The 21331-nt window shown below is 39.4% G+C and overlaps 1 protein-coding gene across 1 annotated transcript in view; it reads right to left on the reverse strand.

The window, feature by feature from the left end:
* Nucleotides 1–15562: 15562 nt before the first annotated feature.
* The window catches only part of pld1a (phospholipase D1a), a 34369-nt gene continuing 28600 nt past the window's right edge, over nucleotides 15563–21331 (reverse strand). The window contains exons 21-26 of the mRNA XM_084411164.1: nucleotides 20415–20528; nucleotides 19029–19078; nucleotides 18400–18534; nucleotides 17171–17324; nucleotides 16968–17085; nucleotides 15563–16113 (exon numbers count right to left, since the gene is read on the reverse strand). Coding sequence (XP_084267290.1) covers nucleotides 15889–16113; nucleotides 16968–17085; nucleotides 17171–17324; nucleotides 18400–18534; nucleotides 19029–19078; nucleotides 20415–20528 — 796 coding nt within the window. The 3' untranslated portion in view covers nucleotides 15563–15888. The remainder of the gene's footprint in view (nucleotides 16114–16967; nucleotides 17086–17170; nucleotides 17325–18399; nucleotides 18535–19028; nucleotides 19079–20414; nucleotides 20529–21331) is intronic.

Consider the following 21331-nt stretch of genomic DNA (forward strand, 5'->3'; position numbering starts at 1 on the left):
CTTCTTAATTTTTCTTGTAAATTTATGATTTAATTTTTTTTTTTTTTTTTACATTCATACAACTGTTAACGTCTGAAGAATGACAGACAAGAAGGGTCCGTTCCTGAACTTTTTAATCAGAACGCAAAACAACAATACACAAACGCACCAGCCCAGCAAACACAGAACATTTTTTTTACAGTCTATGGGTTGTGCCAACGGTGTCTTGACAACCACTGGACTACATATGTACTCGTCACTGCCCTTAAATTTCAACCGCCCGTTGGGCTCAATGTGTTGTCTTGTTCTTCATCGAGCAAGGACCCAGCAAACACAGAACGTTGGCACAACGTACCCAACCTTCTAACAACGTTTTAACAACATGGCCAAAAGGTTGCTATAACTACGTTGAGTGGTGAAGGTTGTTACAGTGTTGTCACAATGTTGACATTGAACCACCGTTCAGGGCCATTGCTTAAAGTTGTGTCTAGGGTGTCTGGACAACCACTGGACTACATGTACTCGTCACTGCCCTGAAGCGCGAAAATCAGCCTTTTAAATTCCAACTGACCGTTGGGCCGTCTCTCATTCTTCATCAAGCAATCCATACGTGAGAATTGCATTTAATTTACCTCTGCTAAATAAGATACGTAATTATTCAAACACAACCTACAACTTCCTTGTCTAATGTGACATTTATTTGAACATCTTCTGGTCAGGTATGACAAATATTTAATAACTTTATGCCAAAAGTATGAAGCCAAAATGACTTTAATGATGAGTAACGTTACACTGTAAAAAGTGAACAGTTGGATCAACTTAAAAGAATTACTTCAATTGGTAACACCTAAAGAAATTAAGTTTTCTCAACTTAAATGATCACGTTTTCACGATAAAACGTGATAATTTAAGTTGAGAAAACTTAATTTCTTTAGGTGTTACCAATTGAAGTAATTCTTTTAAGTTGATCCAACTGTTCACTTTTTACAGTGTAATTGATTTCAGCGCGTAGCCTACTTGTTGCACATTAATGCTTTTTCCTTTCTTTCTTTTTTTGGAAACGCACAGAGAAAAAAAAATGTTTGTAACTGCTCGCACAACTGTTTATTTTTTCCCTTTCATTTGTCATCTCATTCGTTTCTTTGCTAAATTTTCTCGTCTGCTCATGCTAGTTAACGTTAATCCACTCCCTGTTTTGTTTTCTCACAAATGTATGACTTTTGGAAGTGCAATTTGATTACCATATGCAGTTTTAATAAAGTTGAATTAGGTAACCTTCTATGTCATTTTTACTCTTCAAAGTGTACACTTGCAGATGTTGATTATAATGAATTTACTGTTAGGCCCATAAATAATAATAGGGATAAACAATATTATACAACGTCGTCTCTCAGTTGCTGAATGTCGCACAGCAACGTTGACTGACTGTTGATCAAAACATAGATGGAGTAGAGTCCATCAACACCACCAAAACATGCACAATCCTATAGACTACCTGGTAGACACTTTTGATGTGTAGGCTATGCTGGTTAACGTTGATGATCGTATTATTTTACATAATGCTATCGCCTTATTCTGCTTTTTTCGCCTGTGTATTGATCCGAAGATTCAGTAGCCTACTCTTTCAGAAGATATCATAGCGCCGGTATAACAGTGAGCATGAAAAGCCAGAAAAATCAGTCAATGGTGGGGAAAGAGTTAAAAATCAATTTGAAATTAAATCAAAAAGCTTGCTGAAAGTAATTATCAGAAAAAAATAAGTGTTTGGGACACACCAAAAGAGAGCCATTTAAATAGCGTGCTACGAAATGTCATCCAATAGGTTATTACATAATAATATTGTTGACTTCTTAACAGTCACATGACGCACATCTGTTAAACCACTAATTATAGGTTACAAGTTTTTTTTGTTTTTCTGTTGAGCACCCTTGAGTGCCAACTGATTTATGTCTGGATGGCACATTCCACTTGTCTCATTTGAGGAGCACAAGCAGCATCAGGCAGATAATCAGGAAAGACATGTTTAAGGGTGCATCTCAATCAGCTCCCTTGCTCCTGAGTGTACGAATGCATCGATGTCCCCTGGTTTTCACATTGCATGTTGGGACTTTTTTAGGAAGCAAACATTTCAGTGCCTGTGATTCTGCGATTGAGACAGTCCTTAAAATGGCCAATTCCCTGATGAGTGTCCCGACCACTGAACTAGGGAGCTGATTGAGATGCACCCAAAGCCAAAAGTGATATCTTCAAATTTACAAAATATTAGGCTACTTCCTGATCAACTGCTTAGCATTAAGTCAGGTGGGAATCCACCTGTGCATTTTAGCTTGTGAAAGGGAACATTCTCTCCGCTGTGTTACAACATTCTGCCCTCTGGCTGCAACTCTGAACTGTGATACACAGCATTGCAGTTCATTACAACTCATCAGATAGAACTAAGGGAAGACGTTGCAAATTGTGTGAAGGTATAAATTGAGTCTCTGAGACCAACAAATATAGAAGCAAATTATGTACACAAAGAGTGGTTGTATTTTATTGATAGGATTTAAAGATTTTGTCATTTGTCTCTGTCAGGCCAAGTTAATATGAGCTTTTAATTTCAGAAAATGTGAGAGAAACCTGTAGATGAATTTGTTTAGCTGAGAGAAAAGATTAAGTAAAACCTAAGAGAAGCCCTATTAGTCCAGGCAAATTAACTCATTTTGGAGCCAAATATAGAACTAATTGTAAAAGAATTTTTTTCAGCATAGATCATTTCTATGAGGTGTCCAGAACAACATACTAAAAGTCCTAAGAAATCCTAGTTGAGGAAATATGTTAAATTCTCATCAATCTGAGATGTGTGCCAATAAGGCCAAGCAACAATACACCCCAATGGGGCTATTTTTTTCCTTTACTCCTATCAAAATGAAACTTTACACAATGAAAGTACCCATGAAAAGTAAAAAATTTTGTATTACAAGTTTCTTTGAAAATGAATTTTAATATGCAAATGAGCTATACACTAATCGAATATGCCCAAACACCCAAATAGGTTTATTTTTTTTCCTTTACTCCTACCACAATAAAACTTTACACAATGAAAGTCTACATGAAAAGTAAAACATTTTGTATTTTGTATTGAACTTGAACATTTGTAAATGCATTTTTCAAATAAAGAACATTTATTTTACATAGGCAAGGTTTGTGACTATTTCTCAACATAATGCACTGACTAATATATTAACCACTTTTCCGTCACCTATTCAAGCACAGTTAGCTGTTATTAACCAAATACAGCATTAAACAATTTTTTTAATGCATATAAATCACTCACAGATTTAATTTCTCTTGCTTTCCTCTTATACAACAATAACAGTCTGATTTGTAACAATTACAAATCAATTTGACTTACCAAGGAGATCGTTAAACTCACAGAAAATTCCAGAGTGGTGCAGGTACAGCACGACCCGTTTAAATCGTTCTCTTTACACTTTTTAATAAAACATACACTCCATAAACACTTTAGCAATACTCTGATGCTAATCAAGTATATGTATGTCACCATACACTTTTATATTAACCAGCTGAATGTCCGATTCACTCTCATAACAATACCAACGTCACTGATAACTAATAGGAAATAAAGTGAGTCATTTCACTCACATCAATCCACCGACAGAACTCATCTAGAAGATTATTTTCTTTCTGTTTCCCGGAGCGTCGTGACACCGCGCTCATCAGGCATCCGTGCACGAGAGAGAGAGCTACCTCTAACTTCACGCATAAACCTCGCGCAAACCTCGGAAATCAATTTTCCCGCTGCGCCAGATTCTGCGCTCGCATTGGCTCATCTCAGGTTCAAAACTCATCACCATTGGTCACAGTAATACCCAAATGAAAAATATACGTTAGTATGAAATTACTATTTTTTTCTTTTATGATGTTACTTCTATTGAATAGTTTTCAATAATTCTCCCATTAGTTTATTATTATATTAATAACAATATTTTTTTCTTTGTTACTCCCTGGTAACCTTGGTTACACTGGCTAGCACTAGCAAATTCGATTGGGCCTAATTTCATTGCTAGACAACACTGTTTTCTTTTCTTTTTTGTATATGCAGTATGTAATGTATGTAAACAGGGAGAAATGGAGAAGTGTAAAATATGTAATGAGTCATTCAGTGATGAAAACACATCGGTTGTTCTACAAGCAAAAGGCAGCAATGGTGTGAACCGTGCCAGTGCTCAACGTGGAAGTAGCTTCGTGACAATTCCTGGAGACAGAGTACACATCGAATGCCGCCGCAGCTATTGTAAAGCAGAAAATATTGTACGTGATAATGTAATACCATCTTTGCAACAACCACAAATCAAACATAATCTCCGCTCAGAACAGAACTTCAATTTTCAAGAGCATTGCTTATTCTGTGGTCAACCAACTGAAATAGATAAGAAAAATAAGCAGAGAGAGAAAATTGATATCTACCCAGTAAGAACAGGAGACTTCCAGGAAATGATTATGCAGGTTTGCCACTTAAGGAACGATGAATGGTCTGAAACAGTTTTGGGGAGAATATCATCTGTCCATGACCTTCATGCAGCCGATGCACTGTACCACAACATATGCAACACTAACTTTCAAAATATGAAGAATATTCCGAGTCAATTCTCTGCAAACCCTGGCAACAAACCCAAAAGATTCAAAGTCGGAAGACCTGGAGATTATGAGAGAACAACAGCATTCCTAAAGGTGGCAAACTTTTTAGAAGAATACGATGATGAACAAATTACTATTCAAGACCTTATGGTAAAGATGACAGAGTACTTGCAAGACACAGGTTGTGAACCATATTGTGCAAAGTGGATGAAAATTAAAATAAAGGAACACTTTGGAGATAGAGTAATAATGACTGGCCTGGAAAATCAATGTGTGGTCACTTTGCGAGACACAGCCCACTCAATTCTTCGTGAATTTCACAAGCAACAAAAATCTAAGAATCCAGAAGACGAGAAGCTGAATATAATTAAAACCGCTGCAAAGTTAATTGGAAGTGATGTCAAATTCATGGAAGTCCTAAACGATTCTTACCCAGACTCAAGTGACATTGCAGCTGCTGCAAGCTATGTTCCAGAGTCACTACAAGTTCTACTGAGGAATATGTTTGGTGGTAAAAACATTGATACAAAGGTTGCATCAATCGGACAGTCCATCATGCAAGCAATAAGACCAAGGATGATGATTGCACCTCTTCAGCTTGGCCTAGGGGTCCAGATGCATCACCATTTTGCGTCACGCTTTTTGGTAGACACACTCCATGAGCATGGTTTTGCCTGTTCCTATGCAGATGTGATGAAATATGAACAGAGTGCAGCAGTGGCACAAGGGACTGAGATCCCTGGATTCACAGAAGAGCATCATATACAATATGTTGCAGACAACGTCGACCACAATGTGGCAACCATTGATGGTACTGGGACCTTCCATGGAATGGGTATAATAGCTTGTATTACACCAGGAATGCAACAAAACAAACCATCTCCATGCTCCATCTAGGTGAACACCCTGGGAAAGCTTCAGTAACATTCCTTCCAATGATTGATCTTGATCCCAGTGATGAATCCTGCATATACTCAACATTGAGGTTTGTGGCAACTCAAGCTCTGCAGTATGATGTGACCCCTGTTCTGACGTTCGACCAACCCCTTTTCTGGAAAGCCTTGACCATTATCCAGTCTCAGCCAAGCAACAATGAACTCAAGCGAATTGTCCTCAGGCTTAGGGGATTTCACATGCAAATGAGCTTCTTGGGTAGCATTGGACATTTAATGGCAGGGTCTGGACTGGAGGAGCTACTAGAGGTGGTGTATGCTGGAAATACAGTGTGCCACATGATGTCTGGCAAGGCTGTGTCCAGGGCAGTTCGTGGTCACATGCTAGTGGATGCCGCACTTAACACCATGTTGCTGGCTGATGCTTACAATGTGCCACTACCAACCAAAGACACAGTAGAACAACCTCCAGTTGAGATGACGCCTGCCGCTGATACTGAGCCAGATGAGGAAGTTCCCGATACCCAAGAAACATTCACAACTGACTTGAGTATTGCAAGTGAGCTATATGACCAAGTCATGTCCTCTAATATGCCGATGGAAGAACTTTGTTCTGCTGATGTTTTGGAGAGAATCCAGAGTGCACTCAACAACAAGAAAGAAACAATGCATATGAGGACAGCACAGCTTTGGCTGCAGTACATGGACATGATTGATATTCTGAGAAACTTCATCAAAGCTGAGAGGACAGGCAACTGGAGATTGCACCTTCAGTGTGTTCATGATATGCTACCCTACTTTGCCGCTTCTGGACACAGACTATATGCAAAGTCAGCCTATGTATACCTGCAAATGATGACAGCCCTACCTGAAACACATCCAGATGTCCACAAGAAATTTGAGGAGGGATTTCACGTAGTGAGGCGGAGCAACAGGTATTGGGCTGGACTGTCCACTGATCTCATTATTGAGCAGGTGCTCATGAGAAGTGTAAAAACACATGGAGGCTTAACAAGAGGAAAAGGATTTACAGAGACACAACGCTTGGTGTGGGTCCTCTCAATGCCAGCATGTGCAAACATCAACAATGCTATGCAGTCCTTCACGGGTGTCTCATATGAGACCAGCGACCAACATAAAGACCTGTCCAAGGCCAGGCAGACTAGAGATGTCATTGACACTCTTGCCCTGGTCACCTATCTCAAAGAGAAAGACCCATTCACTGAGAACTCTTCCCTGCACAACATTGCTAATGGTATGGCAGCCCAGCAGGGAGTCAATGTTGAGAAATCAAGGGAAATTGGGTGCAAGATTTTGGAGTCTATGGTAGGGAAACCAGTGGAGGAATTCACCTTCAGGAAAGCTGACCAAGCAGTGACACTTGCATCTAGATCAACGGTCAATATCAAAGGAGAGACAGTGGTAGTGGATCCACAGCTGTTATTCCAGCGGCTTGTAGCAGTGAGAGACCGTTGTGAAGATTTGCCATCACTGTTCAAGTATGAACTCTGCAGTCACCCGCCTGCTTTGTTTGAATCATCCTACCTCCCCCTACAGGCAAACAAGGCAATTCTTGCCGATGTCCTCTGGAAATCTATTGAGCAGCAGCAAAGACAACCGAGCAGTGATGTCTATCATGTCCTTGATGGGGGTGCATTACTACATCGTCTACCATGGCCACAAGGGTCCACTTATGACAGTGTGTGTGAAATGTATGTCAGATATGTCACACAGAAATATGGTACGGATACTGGCATAGTCTTTGATGGCTACAAAGAAGAACCAACAATAAAAGACGCCACTCAACTGCGTCGAACAGGTGTTACTCCCGGTGTGACTGTACACTTCTCTGGTGACATGATCATCCAATCCAAAAAGGACCAGTTCCTTAACAATAAGGAAAACAAACAACGGTTCTTGGTTTATCTCAGTGATAAACTTGAGAGGGCTGGGTGTATCACAGACCATGCAAAGCACGATGCAGATGTGCTCATTGTCCGAACTGCCATTGCCTCTGCCAGAACAAAAGAAACAGTCTTAGTAGGTGATGACACAGACTTGTTAGTACTCTTGTTGCATCATGCTGATCTGAATGCACAGGAGCTGTTTCTGGCACCAGAACCAAAGAAAGCGACAAAAACAAGACGGATATGGTGTATAAAGCAGACGAAGGAATTACTTGGTCCCAAGGTGTGTGATAATCTCCTCTTTATCCATGCCATTTTAGGCTGTGATTCTACGTCTCGTCTATTTGGCCAGGGTCCGAAATTAACACCCGCCAAGCGCCAAATGCGGGTAGATTTTCCGTTTGGCGAGAAAATCGCAAAAGGCTATCCGCCACACTGGCGGGTGAATGTTCATACCAAAATATGAAATATTCAGCACTCCCTTTTCAGCGCGCACGCGCTCTTCTGCCTCTTAACGCTCTCATCTGTTGATGGCGCTGAGGAAAAAGGATATGTGTTGTGAAGCTCCCGCCACTGGAAGAAGCAGTCGCTGCCCATTTGTGTCCTCCCACTGCTGGCAGTTGGAGAGCAAAGGCCGCGCACTCGCGCACCCATCTAAGCCGTGCAGAACATCTTCAGCACTCGCGGATTGTGCATACTCCGCCGCTGGCCAGGCTGCTTCTGCTTTACACACCATGGCCGTTCTTTTCTCGAGAAAAGGAGTTTTCTCATAGCGTTTGCAACGCAATACTCGTTCCCTTATCTCTCAGGGAACCGAGGGTTACGCAAGTAACCGAGTACGTTCTGCCTTCCCTTCCACATGAGTCAGGTAACAAAACTGACAAAAACATTTTTTATTTCACCCCAATGATACTAATATTTCATATATTTCTCTCAATTTGATCAGTATATAGATTTTTTTTATTATACATTTAAAATTTTGCTCTGGACAATTTTTTATGTTTGTATTCAACATAATACCTTATTATCTCAATTAAAAGTACTGAAATTAATGTATATGTGACAAAAAAAAGGCTGTTTATTATTTTGGCCGGTAAAAAAATATGCTTGGCTGGTGGATTTTTTTCATCTACCAGTCCCTGTGGCAGGTGAGCCAAAAAGTTAATTTCGGACCCTGTATTTGGCATAAGAAAGGGAATGGCACTGAAAAAAGTAAAGAATGACACTAGCTTTCTCGAACAAGCTATGGTGTTCAGCCAGTCACAGGAAAATGTGGGAAAAGGCATCATCATTGCAGCAGGTGAAAAAGCTCTAGTATCACTGTATGGGGGAGAAAAAGATGAATCACTGGATATGCTGAGATACAGGCGATTCTGTGTTAAAGTAACTCAGAACTCATCTCCAGTGGAACCTCAAACTCTCCCTCCAACGTCAACAGCTGCAAAGTTCCATAGTCTTCGGGTCTTTTACCAAATGATGGAGTGGAAAGGGGTAAGTGAACGTATGGACCCAAAAGACTGGGGGTGGCATGTTATGGATAGGAGATTTATGCCAATAATGACAAATCAGCCTGCGGCACCACCAGAAATACTAGATGTAGTCCGCTGCAGTTGCAAAAAAGACTGCAGCACAAAGAGATGCACATGCAAAAAATATGGACTCCCTTGCACTGCCATTTGCGGAGAATGTCGTGGTACTAGCTGCACAAACTCACAGTTGCCTGATTTATCAGATGAATATGACCCAGAGGGGAAGAACTAAGCAAAGAACAAACCAGGAAATGATATAGGGGGTGCCAGAACCAAGAGCCAGAGAGAAGGGGTCGAGGATCCAGGCTGGATAAAAAAAAACTAAAAAAAACACACCAAAAAACCCCGCCCCTGTTGTTGCTACCTTGTCATGGTGGGGAGGCTTGTGTGCCTCTGTGACCCTGAAGACTATACCGGCGGGGAATATACCCCTGGCAGGTACTACCAAGCCAGGCAGTTTTCAGGTTAGAGGCCAGTCTAAAAGCAGCATTGCCATCACCCATTGGCAGTAGGATGATTGGATGAAGATTGGGCCGATGTATTTGCCATACATATGAATGGTGTTTCTGCCTATGCAAATTAGGACATATTCAATAAGTGTGGAGCTCATTTGCATATTCAAATTCATTTCAAAAGAAACTTGTAATACAAAAAAAGTTACTTTTCATGTATACTTTCATTGTGTAAAGTTTTATTGTGGTAGAAGTAAAGGAAAAAATTAAGCCTATTGGTGTATTTTGGGCATATTCGATTAGTGTATAGCTCATTTGCATATTAAAATTCATTTTCAAAGAAACTTGTAATACAAAAAATGTTACTTTTCATGGGTACTTTCATTGTGTAAAGTTTCATTTTGATAGGAGTAAAGGAAAAAAATAGCCCCATTGGGGTGTATTGTTGCTTGGCCTTATTGGCACACATCTCGGATTGATGAGAATTTAACATATTTCCTCAACTAGGATTTCTTAGGACTTTTAGTATGTTGCTCTGGACACCTCATAGAAATGATCTATGCTGAAAAAAATTCTTTTACAATTAGTCTGTCGTAAAACGCTACTTTGCCTGGACTATATAGCTAGCATGTTAGTTCAATTTAAATTATTATATAAATATTTTATTTTTACACCTTTTAAACAGTGTTATTCTAATAATGCTGCTTTAGTTTACAAAATTTTTATCTGACTATAATCTACAAAAAAAAAAAAAAAAAAACTGTCTGTGTAACATGAAAAACTCCTTTAAAGCAGGAAAAAGAACCACCAGCAGTCTGTTAAAACCATTCAGCAGAGAGGCCAGTCACACAGAACACGTTTTTCCATTTCAGTGTGCTACTTTTCCATTGTGTTTCTATGTAAACATGCGCTAGACAGATGTGTTTAACCGTTGTGCTTGTCTTGCATCTTTTTGCAGTGTCTCGCGCAAGTTAAAAGAATTTCAACTTTTAAAAGACGCGCCTCCAGACCCCTGTGTTTTTTAACCCATTCCAGTGCCCTTCAAAGCAAAATCGTGTTCTGTGTGAACCAGCCCGAACGAACGAATACATTTTAATGTTATTCATCAAAACTAGGGGTCGACATTTTCGAAAACATTAACAATTATGCTAGCGTTGGCGTTTCAGGCAGCAGCAATATCACCAGACAGGCGTGTCGTGTGTGGGCGAAATATTGTCCTCAAGGAAATAATTTTTGGAATGTATTATATCAATGCACAATCACAGTGACGCCGAATAAGCATTTAACATATCTGAGAGAAATGTAGCAGCGGGTTGATCTCTTGAAAGGAAAATTACAAACGGCGAAAGCCAATTGATTACACGAACACATCTGTTATGTTGGTGGTTTGCTTCATGATGTGAGTACAGGACTCTTTTACTTCATTGTCCCTTGTTGGCTGACCTTTTATTTATTTATTTGGCTAAAACAATATGGACGGAGGCCATTATATGTTTAGTCTCCCGCTTCTTGATTCTCACGCTGCTTGAGCTGACAGGCAGCGTGCTTTAGGTTGTCATGACAATGACGTAGTTTAAGGCGGCAAAAGTTCCCGTTCATTTTCACTGAACCAAAACAATATCCGAGTCGCCTTTGATACCAAGGGCTGAGGTAGGTCAGACTTGACCTGACTCACTCACAACGTAATGACGAACGCAGAAGCGCAGAGGATAGAGCAAAACAAAACACCAGTCACGAATTAGAAATCTAAAACGACAATTTTTAAAGAGAAATGTCGGAGGAGCTTGAGTTTGTTGCCCATCCCTGTTTGTTTGAACCGCGAGAGGCGTCAAAGCTTACGCTATATCTACATCCTATGTCATACACAGTCAAGTGTTACTCTTTTGAGGTAAGTCGACTTGCATACGGCTGTCTGTCTGTCGGCTTTAGTCGATAAAGTTTTAAATATGAATATTTTTCTTTCACGAACGCATCACTTCACTTCAGAAAGCCTTTATTAACCCCCCAGAGCTGTGTGAATTACTTTTATCATGGATGGAGGCACTTTGATGGATTTCAAAACAGGAACGGCCATTATAAAGCTTGGAAGAGCCTGAACATTTTTTTTATATAACTCCGATTGTATTCGTCTGAAAGAAGAATGTCATCTACACCTATGGTGGCTTGAGGATGAGTAAATCATGGGGTAATTTTCATTTTTGGGGGAACTATCCCTTTAATAAGCAAACACCTAACACCTACTTCAAACGGCCTGGAATGGGGAGGAGCTCTCTCTCTTTCTCGCTCTCTTTATATATATATATATATATACACACACACACACACACACACTCACCTAAAGGATTATTAGGAACACCTGTTCAATTTCTCATTAATGCAATTATCTAATCAACCAATCACATGGCAGTTGCTTCAATGCATTTAGGGGTGTGGTCCTGGTCAAGACAATCTCCTGAACTCCAAACTGAATGTCAGAATGGGAAAGAAAGGTGATTTAAGCAATTTTGAGCGTGGCATGGTTGTTGGTGCCAGACGGCCGGTCTGAGTATTTCACAATCTGCTCAGTTACTGGGATTTTCACGCACAACCATTTCTAGGGTTTACAAAGAATGGTGTGAAAAGGGAAAAACATCCAGTATGCGGCAGTCATGGGGGCGAAAATGCCTTGTTGATGCTAGAGGTCAGAGGAGAATGGGCTGACTGATTCAAGCTGATAGAAGAGCAACTTTGACTGAAATAACCACTCGTTACAACCGAGGTATGCAGCAAAGCATTTGTGAAGCCACAACACGCACAACCTTGAGGCGGATGGGCTACAACAGCAGAAGACCCCACCGGGTACCACTCATCTCCACTACAAATAGGAAAAAGAGGCTACAATTTGCTCGAGCTCACCAAAATTGGACAGTTGAAGACTGGAAAAATGTTGCCTGGTCTGATGAGTCTCGATTTCTGTTGAGACATTCAGATGGTATCAGAATTTGGCGTAAACAGAATGAGAACATGGATCCATCATGCCCTGTTACCACTGTGCAGGCTGGTGGTGGTGGTGTAATGGTGTGGGGGATATTTTCTTGGCACACTTTAGGCCCCTTAGTGCCAATTGGGCATCGTTTAAATGCCACGGCCTACCTGAGCATTGTTTCTGACCATGTCCATCCCTTTATGACCACCATGTACCCATCCTCTGATGGCTACTTCCAGCAGGATAATGCACCATGTCACAAAGCTCGAATCATTTCAAATTGGTTTCTTGAACACGACAATGAGTTCACTGTACTAAAATGGCCCCCACAGTCACCAGATCTCAACCCAATAGAGCATCTTTGGGATGTGGTGGAACGGGAGCTTCGTGCCCTGGATGTGCATCCCACAAATCTCCATCAACTGCAAGATGCTATCCAATCAATATGGGCCAACATTTCTAAAGAATGCTTTCAGCACCTTGTTGAATCAATGCCACGTAGAATTAAGGCAGTTCTGAAGGGGAAAGGGGGTCAAACACAGTATAAGTATGGTGTTCCTAATAATCCTTTAGGTGAGTGTATATATATATATCAGATATATATCTGAGCTCCCTTAATTCTTCGTGGTAAAGATTCAACAAGGTGCTGAAAACATTCCTCAGAGATTTAGGGCCATATTGACATGATAGCATCACGCAATTGCTGCAAATTTGTGCATATTACATTAACTTCTTGTTTTTTCAAGTGTTATAAGCAACATCATACTGTCAGTAACACTTTTGCTAGTGTGATTTTGCTTAATTAGAAAGATTTATATTGTATCACCTCAGACTTCAGTAGCAATACTGTATTTGTTTATATTATGAGAATGAGTAGTGCAAAAATGCATAATTATTAACATATGGACTTTGCATACGTGTAAACATCAATGCAAATTTGCCAGAGAATGATTTTCTCGTTCCAAATTTTCTCATTTCAGAAGAAGACAATCTGTTTAATGAGCCATTTCACAATGCCAGAGAACTACAGTACACAGTAATTGAGACAATGATCCTGTTTTCAAATGACACATGTGGTTAGTGAGGCATGACAGCTCATGAGCGGATCGCTCTTGAAGAAACCAAACGCTCAAGGTCTGGATGTGTTGAGCAGCTGGAGGCTTTTAGACCATCAACGATAAGAAGCCATTAAGGTCACTGAGATAATCTATCAACTCTTTACACTCTTGATTTCAATACCTCTGAACATGATTCCACTCAGAGGATGTCATTAACATTGGCCACTCTCTATCAGGTGTCTCCTCCAATGAGGCACGTTTGGGGACGAGCCAGTGGCCAGATTTGCATTTAAATTGCTTCATAATGACCGTGTTTCAAGACTTCCAGGTTTGGGCACAGATCAGAACCGGTTCCACTGCGATATGACAACGTTAAAACTAATGTTCACAAGGATACAACTCATATATTTAAACCTCTGTCCCAGCCGCTGGTGCCTAAAGGGCATGTTTTGATTGGATTTCAGGGTTAAAATGGAAAGAAAGACAAACATTAGAATATGATTTAAGATCAGCTATTGCAGTAAAAGACCCCAAGGAAACCATTCTCAAAACTTTTCTCTTAAAAGAGGTTTCGGATTTATTTGCAACTTAAGTCCAAATTTCTGTACAAACACATTATCGAAATGGAGCCAAGGGGTAAATACACCTTGCTATCAAATTGACAATTAATATACCAAGAAACGACATGCCGGCAATGAAATGTGCTAGAAAAGGTGGCACAGGAGTTGTTTCTCGCTGAGAAGTCCATGTTATTCATTCAGGCTTGGCTTTGCTGTCAGCAAAGATGCAGATGCAGCAAGCTTGAATCTTTAGAAATAGTGATACATGAAAGAGAGCAAACAACATTCTTATCTCTTTCATTTTAACAGATTTATAAGTTATGATTAATAATTTAATTGCCAACATGAAACAAAATGGACCCAATTTGCTTTCTCAGTGCATATTCCAGATATTATTGTGAACAATTCAGCTTAGCATTTTATATTTCACAGAAAAAGATAATTGTATTATTTTAGTGTACCCACCATTATGGTTTAAATTTCTTATTGAGAATCCCGATTCACTCAGAAATACGTCACATTATGGCAGTAATATTGGCAGGCCTTAAATGCTGCAAATATTCACACACAACCTTTCAAAAGGAAGGGGTCAGTAAGATTGTATTTTTTATTAATACTTGTATTCAGCAGGGACGCATTAAATTGATCAAGAGTGACAGTAAAGACACTTATAATGCTACAAAATGTTTTATTTCAAATCAACTTTTTTTTCTATTCATTAAAGCCTGAAAAAAGTATCATGGTTTCCACAAAAATATTAAGCAGCACAACTGTTTTCAGAATTGATAATTATAAGAAATGTTTCTTGAGCAGCAAATCAGCATATTAGTGAATAATTTATGAAGGATCATGTGACACTCTAGACTGTTTTGATAGTCATAGTATTGATGCTGAAAATTCAGCTTTGCCATCACAGGAAGTAATTGTTTTAAAATAGAACATCTTAAATTGTAATAATTACAAAATATCACTGTTTGAACTATTTTTGATTAAATAAATTAAGCCTAGATGAGCATAAAAGATTTTTAAAAATCTTACCGACCCCAAACTTTGACATTGTAGTGTATTCCCATACAGTACTCTTTGTTTGAAAGAAGAAAATAAAACTAAACATGAAAATACCACCAAAAAGTTAAAAAGATTGGATAAAAAAAAAAAAAGGCAACAAGTGCTGACTCGTGAAAATCGACCTGTACCACATTTGTGAGGGGGAAAATGTAGGATTAGACGCCACACGTCGATGTTTGGTGTCGAGAAGCAACAATTTCCCTCAGTTACTCAGCACTTTAATTCACAGACAGATTGTCTGGTCTCCCCAGAGTGCTGGCACTTAGACACAGGCAGTGAAGCTGGACAGTAAAAGCCTCAGCAGACTTGGCCTAAGAGCAGGTTCACCAGACAGAAAACACACATCACTGTTCTCAGCCTGTCATGGATGCGCTTCCACTGGGGACACCGTGCTCAAGAATGGGCCCAGTGACAAAATTATTTCTGACAGGGCTTCCACTCTCGATTTTGCCCCTTCATTTTGAGTGGTGCCTCTACAAATGAGCCAGCTCTAACAATAAAAATCAAATGTACATTAGAATTGTATTATTTATTTAAAAGCCCTTCTGTTTGGCATCTCAGAAAGGTGACTTTCATTTATACAATATAGTAAAATCACTAAATAATAATCACTGTGCTTATAAATATATCATTATGTACATTTATAAAAACGATAAAAGATACAAAAAATATGAAGCTGTCCATTTCTTCCATGACGAAGGACATATTAAGGCAGTTTGTCTTAATATCCTTTGCGCCTTCATACTGGTTGGTGTGGCGTTTCGTCTGCCACAGTGATTTGTTTCCCCTTCATGCTGGAAGCGGATTGTCTTTTCTGTGGTTCTGATCTGGTGTCATCAGGTCCAGATCTCAGTGGGCACCATGGCTTCTTTGGTGCCCACTGAGGGCATGAGGTTCTCCTCACAGAGGAAGTCCAGAGGGAACTGGACCAGGAAGCCCCTAATCTTCTTCAGGAGCTCCTGAGCTTTGACAGGCTCCTCTTTATCAAGACCTGGTTTGGACTGGAAACTCAAGAGCTCCTGTTTGTTTCTCACCAGACTGGTTGGCAGACAGCGGAAAACCTGCAACGCCACCACATCAGAATTGTATTTTGATAAAACTGTAAGCACTGTATTCTTTTTTTTAATGTTCATGACATTTTTTTCTTAGGCAAAAGTGCTCCAGCGTTGTTATTGTTAACTAAACCGATTAAAAGCATTTGTTGCCTGAAATAAAGCTGCAATTTTAAATAAAGCACTAAAATTACTAAAACTGAAATAAAAATAAATTAAATCTAAATATTACAAAAAGAAAACTGCATATAACACAATTACTAAAAATTTAATGAAAAGTGGTCTATTATGCAAATCTAGGTTACTGATGGTAATTGTAGAAATACAGAAATATTTGACAAATTAATTTATTCCGCAAATAATAATAGGAGGTTATTATGATAAATCGAGCGGTTTGTACTAAACCTTAATATAAAATAAAAATACAATGCTTTTTAAATCAAATAATTGTAAAAAGAAACTTCTCTTCATTTTTCAAAACTCTCCAAAACTCAATTTTATTTTATGGAATGGAAACCTTGCACCTTTACGGAGGTGGGTGAAACATTTGGATGTGTGGCTGACGTGTGAGGTATTAACTCACATTGCCAGCCTACAATGGTGGCTTGGAATAAGAATTCCGAATTCTCCTTCCATTGAGCCTCATTATTACTGGCCTGCCATGAGGCTGCCAAACAGCCAACTGAGTCTGAGAGTTTCAGTGGTGATTGAGTGCAATACCTCAATAATCTGACAAATGACCAAGCAACACCTCTAAATCATAATTCAAATGTTCCATGAAACAGGAAGATGGAAAGTAGCCATCATTAATTCCATTACATGCCCAGGAGCGAGTGGAGAAAGACTCAAGGAATCAAACGCACCTTCTCGTAGATGGTGGCGTTCCGAGCCGAAATGCTCATCCAGACGTCTTTGTAGAATCCGTTACTGATGGGGTCACTGACATCAATGGTTGGATCAGTAAAGGCACCCAGAATGGTTCTGGTTTATGGAAAGACAAAGACTTTTAGCTGTGATTCAGTTGTGTTGGTAATACTAGGATGGTTAACTTTCCATCAGATCTTACTTGAAGCACTCCAGTCTGAGCTGCAGAGCAAACTTGCCAGCCTGGTACTCTTGACCGTCCATCACTGATGCTGTTGTTTCAGAGTCCTCAAAAATCACAGCTACCTCGCTGTCCCTCTTCCCCAACATGCTGCGGTCATTGATGTTGGCAGAGCCTGTAAAACAAATGTTTTTGAATGTAAAATAGACAAGAAAAAGAATAAACAATAACTTGACTTTGCTTATGCTGATGACACTAAAAATAAAGCAGTTTAAAATAAAATAACAATAATAAATATATAACATTTTTAGTTTAATATTTGACAAAATTATGACAACAATTCCTGGTAAAACTATTCTGAGCTGTATCATAAATTGCAATAACTATGAAGACACTATGTGCTCGACTGCGGGTTTGCTAAAAGGAATCGCACACGGATCATGACTCGCTTAATCGAACATATCAAGACAAATAATAATCACGGGCAAGAAAACAAGATTTTTTTTAATACTCTGCGATTCAATTTGATTCATTGTTTTATACGTGATTGGATCTCGAGGCATTTAATTCAATAGCACACAAATCTTCCACCTACAGAATCAGAGATAACTCAATTTCAGTATGCGGCTAAATGTTCCCGTCTGCCTCCTCCTGATCTATGGCTTTCCTTATTGGATTTCTTGTATCTTCTACAGAAATCTAAAGCTTTATCTAAAATGACAACTCGCTTATCTTTTATGAATTTCTTCCGCTCCTCATACAAAGTATTATTTGAACTTATTTTTACAAATGTGATGTCTTTCAGTCATGTAAGAAAACAGAGGCACGATGATAGGGCTTAGCTTAGATCTGCCGAGCAAACGTCAATACTGCACATCTGGCAGTGCAGTCATGTGTAAAATACACAGACCACAATATTTTCCTCATTAAAACTCACTTCTTTTGGACACAAAAGTCTGTTGACCTCATTCCAAATTCATTATTTTAGGGAAATGACAAATGAGTGGACAAATGTGAAAACCAGCTATTTAGCTGCCAGAGTTATGATTATATGGGTCTCTCAAGCCTTACCATCTACACTTCAAAATCAAATTATGTACCACAGTGTTCCACAAGGGGGAGTATAAGGCTCTAGCCATAAAGAAATTCTGCACTTGCTCAGTGAGTTGCTCAACACTTAGAGAGAAAAGCAGGCATTAAAAAAAAACGCTAAATATTTGTTTCAGCTAACTGTAATAATGTTAGCTTACCAATAATGACAGTGTTGTCATCAGCGATGAGCAGCTTGCTATGAACATAGATGAGTTCAGTCACAAGTCTGCCCTCCAGCTCCGCATGAGTCCTCAGACCACAAATCGAGATGTAGTTCATCCACTGGTCATCCACTGTGGGGGTGTAAAGAGAGAATGACTGTACAACACTGTACACTTGGATTGCCTCGCATACTATTATAAATAGTTTAAAAAAACTTGATTTTTTTTTTCTCTATGCCGTCACTTGTTTTTGTTCTCTAATGTTGTATTTTTGTTGAAAAAGGCCCTACAGAAAAAGGCTGACAGTTTTGCCATTTCAAATCTTGGGTGTTCCATGAGTTTAGCACAACAGCTTCATAAATTTCCCCCCCAACTCAATATTGGCACAAGTCCTACTGCTGTCATCCTCTTAATGTATGTAACCATTTGGCACATTTCGAAACATTTGTTCACTAGTCTTGCATGTTGCACTGTTGTGGTAAACCACAGAAGAGAACTCCCTGCGACCACAGAGTCAGGTTCACATTAAACTATGTCACAATCACATCATCATATCACTCCTTCTCTACCATCCAACACAGAAAGAGAAAAAGATGGAGAAGAGCGATGGAAACAATCAGACTTACTTTCTTTCTTCAGCTGAGTGATTATGGAGAACTCTCCTCTGTTCATGGTCCTAAAAAAATAAAAAAAATATACATTTAGGCCATGATTAGGTAGAGAACAAATGGTTTCTCAAATGTTATCGTAACATAATAGCAGCTCATTGTGTTCTCTCAATGACTTGACATTATTCTGTCGGTTACCATGGTATCTTCCAAAAACAAAGCTTATAAACCAGTAAGCCTGCCTTCCCATAAGAAACATGTAACAGAAAGCTGAAGCACATGTTTAAAAAAAAAAAACCTTGCAGCAGTTTTCCATGTTTAATACGACTTAGAAACACTGCTTATTTCCATTTATTTTCCAGATGAGTGAAACGAGCATTTTACACTTGGCTGTGTCTTTCACGTGTGTAATGGAATGAATTGGTAAGCTGGCACTGGAAACAAAGGTTGCACTGTCTAACGCGGGTCATTATCCTCACATCAGCGCCATTTACAATTTTCTTTGACAAATGCCTCCTTTCATCCAAATGATATGCAGAGAGCGAGATTGGAAGGTTATCGTGAGATGAGGATGAATATGCCTGACTGCGGGATGAAAGCAGGTTTGTCTCGTAGATCAGTGCTTCCTCTCTGATATAGTTGAAAGAAGCTGTGAAGCTGTTTAGCGTGTTGTCAGACTCATTAAAGTTTAATCAGGGGAGGAGATGAGAGAATGTGTCCGAGTTCACTAAAGAAGAAGCGTTAACTGCATCACTTGGAAACCAACTACTGCTGTGAACTTATGAATGACACTGCAGAAACTGAAACAGACAGTCAAGTCAGGCTCAGTGTGCATGACACATTTGGTTTTCAAGACAACATCAACTCCTGATTGCTATTGCAAGTATTGCAATTATATAGTATTGCTCTTAATAAATGTCCATCGTCTGGGAATTAAATGTTATTCAAAACAGAAAAAAAATAAAACACTTTCTTTCATCAAAATGTAATTTAATAGTATTCTAGGAAAGGAAAATAATATTGTAAAAAGATGTTTCACATCTACATGATCTAATCAAATTCTGATGAAAACAATCAAGTCCCATCCTACATTACTTTTCTTTCTTCAACTATGAAACGCAACACAGTACAAAAATGAAACGTGTTGCAAATACAAATTTTCAGTTTACAAGTTTCAAGTTGTCTTATACCATAAATTGGAAAAAAAATACAATGTACTGTTCAAAAGTTAATGGATGGTAAAAAAGTTAATGGATGTTTCTGTACCATAGATCAGATTCAACGTAGTTGTTTTTTCATCTATCCTTTTGAATTTGGATACTGCCCAACATAATGTGATGTAACGTGTGTGTGTGACCTGTGCTGCCATTTCTTTGCTCAAAGACACGTCACGAGCAATCCTACCTGTAGTTGAAATGCATAACAGCCTGGAGTGCATTTCCTCCACCTGTGGTAATGTCTCCCTCAAATCCAGGCAGCAGGGGAGTCACCACATACACACGGAACTTTTTATTCTCCCTGTGACAAATTACAGCAAACATCAATCCCAATACACCCGTGTAAACGCACATATGCTTATTCTTAAATCATATACCCTCACTTCCATTGACATTAATGGTAAAACATCCTTTCCAAATTCCAACCCATTTCTCTTTAGCAGCATATCTTTGAGTTCAATCTGTGTGCTGTCTCCATAATTATACAGTCATTACGAATGGCTCTCCTCACATGCCAACACTGTTGCAGCACACACAACAGCGCAGTATTTCAGTATTGAGGGCGATGCCTGGAATGACTAAATGAAGAGTGGTGCGCTCACAGCCCGTGTCTGGCTCACATCAGTGCAGTGGCAGGTGCTAGCTTCTCATTAGCCGTCAGAGCGCATTAAAGACAGGCCTGTCACTGCAGCTGAGCCTGCATGCGTGACAGCAGCGGCGAGAGACTTGTGCCTCCTGTAAATCAGATATTTCTCAGGGAACAACAGTTGCCAGGACTCCATTAGCATCGGAGAAGGTGGTACTTACTGACGATCTCACATGCTTTCATTGAAGAACATAAGCTTTGCTATACTAATATATCTGGGCAATATTGATATATACAGGAAAGATGGGTTTGCTTGCATGTGTTGATATGCATGTGTAGGGGTGTCAAGCACCTCTTTTTAACCCCTTCCCCATCACCCCCAATTTTGGCAAGTGCTGCATACATGAAATGCCCAAAATAAAAAGGTTACTGCTCGTAAGTAATTCTGAATAGAAACATAACACACATACATTTAGAAAGCCAACACTTGAGAGTTTATAGTTCAAGACTCAAAATTA

This window comes from Rutilus rutilus (genome assembly GCF_951802725.1).
Source record: "Rutilus rutilus genome assembly, chromosome: 6".
Lineage (NCBI taxonomy): Eukaryota > Metazoa > Chordata > Actinopteri > Cypriniformes > Leuciscidae > Rutilus > Rutilus rutilus.